General features: G+C 32.2%; 1 protein-coding gene and 1 long non-coding RNA gene across 2 annotated transcripts in view; one reads left to right on the top strand and one right to left on the bottom strand.

Annotated features, from left to right (window-relative positions):
* Positions 1–1,301: 1,301 nt before the first annotated feature.
* The window catches only part of LOC123655421 (membrane alanyl aminopeptidase-like), a 30,109-nt gene continuing 22,292 nt past the window's right edge, over positions 1,302–9,118 (bottom strand). The window contains exons 11-15 of the mRNA XM_045591236.1: positions 8,804–8,988; positions 8,317–8,484; positions 7,815–7,958; positions 7,074–7,143; positions 1,302–1,736 (exon numbers count right to left, since the gene is read on the bottom strand). Coding sequence (XP_045447192.1) covers positions 1,533–1,736; positions 7,074–7,143; positions 7,815–7,958; positions 8,317–8,484; positions 8,804–8,988 — 771 coding nt within the window. The 3' untranslated portion in view covers positions 1,302–1,532. The remainder of the gene's footprint in view (positions 1,737–7,073; positions 7,144–7,814; positions 7,959–8,316; positions 8,485–8,803; positions 8,989–9,118) is intronic.
* Positions 3,430–8,038, top strand: LOC123655425. The gene is made up of 2 exons (XR_006743397.1): positions 3,430–3,482; positions 7,847–8,038. It is a non-coding gene; the product is annotated as an uncharacterized LOC123655425 (long non-coding RNA).

Genomic DNA, 9,118 nt, shown 5'->3' with positions numbered 1-9,118 from the left:
TAGTTCAGTTGTACGTATGTATATTATGTCATAAAAGTTAAATTTGCATACATAAATATTTATTGTAACTGCTTTTGTTTTAAATATTTATATTAAATTTAAAACAAAAGCAGTTACAATAAATATTTATGTATTTAGAAGCAATATATTTATAGTAAAAGATCTGCACTCTCCTACGCTACTTTAACAAGACCATTTGTATCATTCTGCGTCATTTCTGCCAACCCGCAGTGGAGCAGCGTGGTGAATTAAGCTCCTATCCTTCTCGTACATGGAGAACGAAAGCCTATGCCCAGCAGTGGGATATTACAGGCTGAAACGTCGTCGTCGTTATGTAATTTGGTACAAGTGAAAATATTAAAGCAAACATTGAATTGAATTTAACATCTGCCTTTCTATGATTTGTTTCGTTTTTATACCATAATTACTTATAATGCTTCTAAATACCGGTTTTATTGGTAAAATAATTCACTTCAGCCTAATACTGTCCACTGCTGGACATAGGCCTCCACAAGTTCGCGCCAGAAATGGAGTGAATCCTCATGTGTTTTGCCCATAGTCACCACGCTTGGCAGGCGGGTTGGTGACCGCAGGGCTGGTTTTGTCGCACCGAAGACGCTACTGCCCGTCTTCGACCTGTGTATTCCAAAGCCAGTAGTTGGATGGTTATCAAGCCATCGGTCGGCTTTTTAAGTTCCAAGGTTGTAGTGGAACTGTGTTATCCCTTAGTCGCCTCTTACGACACCCACGGGAAGATTGGGGGTGGTCATATTCTTAATGCCGTAACCACACAGCAAAGGTAAAATAATTATGGAAATCGTTTTAATAGTTTATCAAATACAAACAACCTTATTCCTTGTTCCTTATATACATATTGGTATTTCCTTTAAATGTCGTCAATATAAACAATTACGTTCAAAAATTTTGAAACTTTAAATTCATTTTGAAGTAAAACTTCCTTACGCATGCTTGACTTTGCGAGTAAGCTGATGAATACATGACGAGAGTGTTACAAAACTGTGATCGGGCGAGGCGAACGCAAGTTGAGAGGGAGATATAAGTTAAAAGGAGCTACAAAAGTTTTACTTCAGTTGTGTGGTCTAAAGTACACTTGTTTTTTTTTGTTTAAGATATTTAAATAGTGCCAAAAAAACTCAGTTGATTTTGAAAATGTCACATAGACGATATTTTGAATGCAACTACTAAACTATAAGAGAGTGATATTGGTGTGTATTTATAGAGATTTAAGATGAACCAAGAAGCCCTCTTCGTAGCGAAGGAAAAACATAAAAATACGATAAAACAATTCATTAAAACAATTTATTCATATGACATCATACTTTCAATATTAGATTTCAGTGGAATGGGATCTCTTCTTAAAATTTAATATAAAATTATACTATATAATAAAACAAAAGTAAACATATGCAAAATAACGATAGTACTTATTAAAACATTAATAAAGTATTCGATAATAAACTTAAAACAAATGATGTCAACCAATAAAACTAACAATACGTTAGTATCATGGCTTAGAATGCCAGGGTAATAACGCCTAAAATTAGTAACAATAGGGAAGCTGCGATTGCTCTGGCATCGTTGCTCAGGCTGCTCCATATGTCGCTTCTGTGTCTTTCAGCCCAGTCTACCTCTTCCAGGGCCAAATCCAGAGCTCTTCTAGCGGCTTCCACCGCAGAGGCACCGCAATCGGTACACGACGACAACCAGGCGTCATACTGTTAGAAATTTTATGTATTAGTTTGTATTTATATAATGAGTTATTTCACATTAAGAAAAATAAATTATAACGGCTTATACAGAGGAACATACGCAAAGCATTAAAGTATTGCATCAAAACCACAAACAGTATCGACTGCATTGTTTTAAAAATCGTGGATATTCGTAAGGAATCCTCAAAATAGCTTGCACAAGGCTTTTTGTGACATTACATCTATCACAAAATAAAGACAAACAAAGGCTTAATTAACCAAGACGTAAGTAATGTTATAATTTTTTTACTATTCATTCAAACGACTTACACTCAACAAAACTCAATAGAAATATTTCGTGTGGTGGAAGTGATGAGGTAAAAGTATTCGGTCCAAAATAAAAAATATATTATTATCAGCGACAAGCCAAGGTATATTAAGTGATACTCTCGGAACTATAGAATCTAAAGTTACTAAAACCATAGTAATAAAATTTATTTTAGAGGATTTGGTGCAGCCACAGCAACTGGCGTTAGCGGTCGTGATTTCAAGCCCCATTCAAAAGAATTATTTTTATATTTTACACAAATAGTCGACCTTAGCGTTTGTGTCTTTGTTTGCAGATTCTCGGAATAGGATTAAATTCTATTTATTATTCTATTTTGTATTAATTATTTATATAATTATTTAAATAATATTATCATAATCGCATAACAATCACTATTAGATACACTTTATGAGGCTAACAATAACATAGTTTTTGTGTTTACTGTTACTCGTAACAATAAATTAATTTATAAGAATAGAAATAATTACAGTAACAGTAGAATAACCTTTGATTTCACTGATAGACATTGAGTGTAAGGCGTTTATTTGTTATTGCTTTTGTCTATTTTAGTTTTAATGACCTCGCAAAATCCTTTATTTTGACAATATTTGCACCTAGTTAATGGCAATAAAATTTATATATATATATATATATATATATACATTAATGCGTGAAGCAAAAACTTTGTACCCCTTTTTACACAAATTGTGCGAACGGATGAATATAAAATTTCACACACCTTAGTTTATATAGAGAAGGAGTGCAGAATGCTAATATATGTTTCAAATTATGTATAAAAATACATTAAATTAATAAAAAAACATTACATACATTTTAACCATGTTTTTGACACACATACGCATATATACTCTTTTGTTTGTTATTATAGAAGTGTGGTGTTTGACAACAGAACCTTAATAATTTTCAAACTTATAATTTAAATTAATTGTGGTCGAATTTCGACTACTGGACGACCAATAGTTTTTATAACTCGATGCAAAATTACATTGACCTTGCTGAGCCAATGTCATTTCAGCTTGGCAATTGTTCAATATTAGTATGGTGCATTTTATTACGATTCTGAAGTTTTTTTGTAATATTTCATAAGATGATTCAATATCTATTTATGTTGTTGCTAATGTGTTGAGGGAAAATTCTTCACTTAATATTTATTTTAATCAAGTATAATTGAAGTAAAGCGTAAGTTACTAATCATTAATTCGTAATAATGCATATTGTTATAGATTAAGTGTTATATTGGTATAAATGAGGGTTCTTTTAGCGTTTTGTACCGCAAGCGAGATAGTTCGTAAGACAATATTTTGTGTCTCTTTCCCGTCCATAGCTCTTTACCACTCTCCCTGTGCCTATAGACAGTGATACTTTACAGGTACTCTCGTTCAAGTGTTTACAAATGGCGGTGTTCATTTTGTATCAGGCTACCCGTATACTAGTTTTCTTGTTATTCTTAGAAATATACGTATAAAATTATAAATACAACAACTATGTGTGTATGCTTTATACAACAACTACAAGGCTAATAGGAACACGATGATAAATGTATAGAAATTATATTTTTTAATACTAACACGAAATAAAATTTTACCTCTTGAAATCAAATAAAATCAGAATATGGGCTTCAAAAGCACTTTTGAATTATAAATGTGATTGTAAGTTTGTTTGTTACGCTTTCACGCGGAAACCACATAACCGATTATCATGAAACTATGTACACATATTTTTGGAGGTATTAGAAATAACATAGGATAGTTTTATATAAAAAAAATCTCAATGCGAGCGAAGCCACGGGTAAAAACTAGTCTTTAATAAATTAATAAACGTAACACTACCACCGATTCGGAATTCAGATGAGAAGAATCGGCAAGAAAATTAAATGCTATCCAAAACAAATGAAAAATTAGCACTAATTTTTTTAAAACAAAACTTCATTGGCAAAATTCCAACCAATTCGCACACTTTTCTATTCATGATTCAGACGCACGCTAATCATATAGGTCATGATCGCAAATCGCGTATATTTTTGTATGGAAGTGTCCATGACGAAGATATTTAAAAAAATATGCTTTATTTTTATTTCTAATACGTAACAAAACTTTAAAGGCGCCTTGCTGTATAATGGAATAATCCATATAATACAATAACACGTTTTTTTTTACTAAAACTTCTTTACGTATGCTTGACTTTGGCTGTAACCTGGTGAGAGCGTGACGAGAGCGTTACGAAAAGTATGATCGGACGAGGCGAACGGAAGTTAGAGGGAGATATAAATTAGTGAAAATGGAAAGTTTTAGTCCAGTCGTGTGGTCTAAAGCACAACCGTTTTTATCTATTATCACTGTAAATAAATAAATAACATTTATATAAAAATGTTCTACTTAGGAGCAAATGCTACTTCATGCTGCTATGTTGAAATAAACAATGTATGAACCAGAATGCCGGTTTCTTATTCATTTTATTTATAATATATTCCCTAACCTTATCAAGTTTTATAAATGTGCAAATATCATAATTGCCTCTTTCTAAAATCAACTGCATTAATTATAATTGTGTTAACCCGGAAACGAAAAGAAAACCGACTTCAATAACATCGAAAAGTTATACGACGCGATTCGCTAAAAAAATTAAATACGCATCAAAAAACAATCGAATTGAGAAAGAACCTCCTCCTTTTTTTAAGTCGATTAAAATATAACTGTTTACTCTATTTTTGATACATTTTATATAAAAACTTTTTTTAATTTCATTGCAATCCAAATTATCATCTCTTATTAATATTAACACCTGAATAAGGAAAACAGAAGGTCTACGTAGCTCAAAATAAATTCGAAGACCATTCCACTAAGTATTTCTAGGAATATAATTCATCATGTTGTCCGTATTCTCCCTAAATATGTTGATATGATGTTCCCTTTATTAACCTTGTCTAATTGCCCCATCGGATCTAAATGACCGTCCATCAAACAACTCCTCTCTAAGCATACATTCATTAACGTTCTTTGTTTGTTAAAACGTTCAATGGGATTGCTAATGACAGTGAATGTTTTTTGCCAAAAATGTTGTCGAATATTCTGGAAGAGTACAGTTCACTATCACATTATCATGTATATTAATATTATATATATTAATACGCTAAGGTTAAGATGTTTGCCTTTTAGAAAAAAAATACTTACTCACAATTACTCCACATAAATTATATATCATTTTCTAGATTATTGCTTGCTCTACCGGCATCAAGTGGAAATTTTATTTATTTATACTTTATTGTACACCACAACTACATTTTAAACAATAAACACATTTAAAAAACATTTACAGACTTTGAAGTACAATGGGCGGACTTATAGTTATTTAGCCATTTCTTCCAGACAAATCAATTATAATTGTTGCTTTTGTTTTTTAAATTAACTATTTATTGAAGTTATATATATGACGGCTTTAATTTTGAAACAACGTCAATATGATTGGCGATCGGTAAATTTATTGTTCAATTTCAAATCAACTCACGTATAAATACTTTTTTGTAATTTTGTAAAGTGCTAGTTATTACACTTATTTAGTGCAAATTATTCGCACGTACCTATAGCTAGTAGGTACATATTTCAGCTAAAAAATGGCTAAAAATAAATAAAAATATAAATATTGTACTAGAAAGAGGACAATATAGTCATAAATCATTAAATAAATCAAATAAATAAATATGTCGAATAGATATCATTCCGTGGAGTCCACCTGACAGAGTAAGTAACTAAGAAAAACAAGTATAATATGAATATAAAATTAATAAACTTCTCACTTATTTTAAAAATATAAAACTACTAGCGGCCGCCCGCGACTTCGTACGCGTGGAGTTAGTTATTTTCACACAATTTTTAATTATATTCGGAAAAGCTGAATACCTTATGAAAGGAAAAAATAAAAGAAATATAAAAAATACACCGCTGCATGGCGTAGAGCGACGCGACTCGGTCCGCACGGTCCACGCTAAAATACTTTTTATTATTATAATAAAACACTCCTCCTTATAAGTAGTTGTTTTCAATCATTTTTATACTTAAATACCATTTCATACTACCATATTTTAACTCCAAAAGGAGGCTTATATATATATATATATATATATATATATATTAGTAACACACAATTTATTAAAGGCAGGGAACAGTAGAAAATACACTGCTCAAAATCTGGAGCACTCTGATTGGGGAAGTACCTCGACCTAACCGATTTATCCGGCATTTTGTTACTGAAGATATATGCACTAAAGAACGCCTAACTGAATATATATATATATATATATATATATATATATATACATATAATGCAATAAATACATATAATGCAATACATATAATGCAATACATATAATGCAATACATATAATACGGTATATTGCAAACGATCATTTAACAGGATTGCGCAATATATTTGATATGAATACCTAAAACTACGGCAACTTATAAAGCACATTCTTATTGACGTGACAACGTCTTATGAATCGACTAGGTCGACAAATAAGCGTTAACAGTTAAGTTAACATTTCAACTGATGGTAAGCGATTACCATAGGCTTCGACCCTAACCAATCCCCCTAGGAGCTGTAGTCACTTTACTTATCACAGGAACACAACACTGCTCAAAAGCAGTAAAATTAATAATTATTTAGCAAATAATAATTTAGCATGATCTTCTGTAAGGTCCAAGTACTTCCCCAGTCACATTGCTCCAGATTTTGAGCAGGATATTTCCTGTTGTACTCTACCTCAGTTAATTATGCAAACATATATATATATATATATATATATATATATATATATATATATATATATATATATATATACCATATTCAGAATTATAATAACACTGCCACTGACCAGCCTTTTTAGTAAAATCTTACTCACTCAGAGTTAAATATTTAGGAAAAGTCAAGATGTAAGATCTCCCTAAGCCTGTATTGTAATATCTGTATATCGTTTACAGATTTCAAAAGAAAGAGAGAAGTATCGATTGTTTGACTTACAGCATCAAATTCTTCCGTCGTGTGCATAGCGGATGCGATAGTTGAAAGTGTAGTGTCGAATGACGGGTAACTGAAAGCAAAAACGTATATTTGTACACACAACTGTAGTTACAGTTACTGTAGTAGTAATATCTATTTTTCTGTTTATTTATTTAATCGTATTCAATAGAAGCTTTTGCTTCGTGTAACATTTTTAGAACAGTTTTGTCATTAGCGACAACAGACAGGCCGAAGACGGGCAGCAGCGTCTTCGATCCGACAAAGCCAGCCCTGCGGTCACCAACCCGCCTGCCCAGCGTGGTGACTATGGGCAAAACACATGAGTTCACGCCATTTTTGGCGCGAACTTGTGGATGCCTATGTCCAGCAGTGGACTGAGATAGACTGAACTGATGATGATGACTTGACATACGACATTTAATTCACCACGTTGCTCCACTGCAGGTCGTCATATATATTTCCTAGTATGAGTAACGATCGCTATCAGGTGTACATGATAACAACCGGGGCCATCAGCTTAACATGCTCTTCTTGGCCCACAAGGACCAACAACGAGACCGGAAATAAATATTTGTTTAAACACAAGTATCCACTCCGAGCGTGAATCGAACCCGGGACCGTAGGTGTTTGGGCGCCGCCGACACGGCACACGAACCATTACACCAGAACGGTCGTCATCGTCAGCGGTCGGATGCTTACAGACTATTTTAGTGCTTAAAATTCCCACGCTAATAAACTTACATTGATTTCCATAGTGACACATTTTGTTTCAGAGCATCAAGGACAACATCTAGATTGCTATATTCCGTTAAAACACTGCTCAAGGGTACCGTAAGATCCTGAGTCTTTATGGGACTGTCTTCGAGAAGCATCGAAACTAAGTAGCTGGAAAAGAAAACATTATTGTTACATACGTTAAGAAAGACAATAACGTAAGTATTAATTTTTTTTTTTTAACTACCAAACGGAAAAAAATTCATTTCAATTTACACCAACAAGTAACAAAACGTTGGTCGACGAAAAAAAAATTAAATACGCATTATTTAGGGATAACTCAAAAAGTACCCGTCAGATTTCGACTAAATTTAAATGGGACAACATGACTAGCCACTTTTGATTAATAAAAAAATCATCGAAATTGGTCACCCCAGTAAAACGTTCTCAGGCAGCATACACTTAAAAAATACAATCGAATTAAGAACATCATCCTTTATTGGCAGTCAGTTAAAAAGTAACGATTTACCTTCTAAGTTTTTCTTCAACATTAGTGCAGCCTAATATTTCACTGATAAGTCTCCCTTCATTGGCTACATTAGTTGTAACCAATCTGTTCCAAAGGAAATCGTAATCATCTCCATTGCCATGTTTGAGACCCATACAATATGCAGCTTCTCTGAGACTTGGGTGAATCCTGAAAATATAATTTAAAATTTTATTTGCAATAACCTCTAAACTTTTTTTAATAGTTACTACATTTATTCGCAATTTTTTCAAATTTATAAAAGCTAAATGTAATTAATGCACCCATATATAAACAGGGGTTTTTTTATCAAAATAAGTTAACTATAGTGACTCAATATTCCTCTTAACATTATTATATAATTGTGTGGTTTATTCATTACTTAGTGCGTAATTCCCATTGGTGTTTGATACATACTTTTATGAAATAGTAATGATTTTAAAACACTGTGTGTAATAAAAAAAAAAATAAAAAAATATATTATTCATACCATGTTCCATTATTTTTAAAGGCTTGGAATAGCGCGACCGAATTATTTACACATCCTTGATGTCCGAGCTTACATGCGAACACTAACAAAATCATTCTTGTTTCAAGTGTGACGAAATCGTCATTATCACGTACTTCGTAGCCTAAAGTATTAATAGCGTTTTCCGTTAAGTTCAGTGCTAATTCCTAAAACAGAAATACTATCAGACAATTTGGAAATGAGAACATATAAAGAAATACATGCTGATGTTTTGACTGAGTAGGATGTTAATAACGGTTTTTGGAGTTTATCCCTTCAGAATCAATTTTCATATAA

This window comes from Melitaea cinxia, chromosome 7, assembly GCF_905220565.1.
Source record: "Melitaea cinxia chromosome 7, ilMelCinx1.1, whole genome shotgun sequence".
Lineage (NCBI taxonomy): Eukaryota > Metazoa > Arthropoda > Insecta > Lepidoptera > Nymphalidae > Melitaea > Melitaea cinxia.
This window is presented reverse-complemented; position numbering and strand designations above follow the sequence as displayed.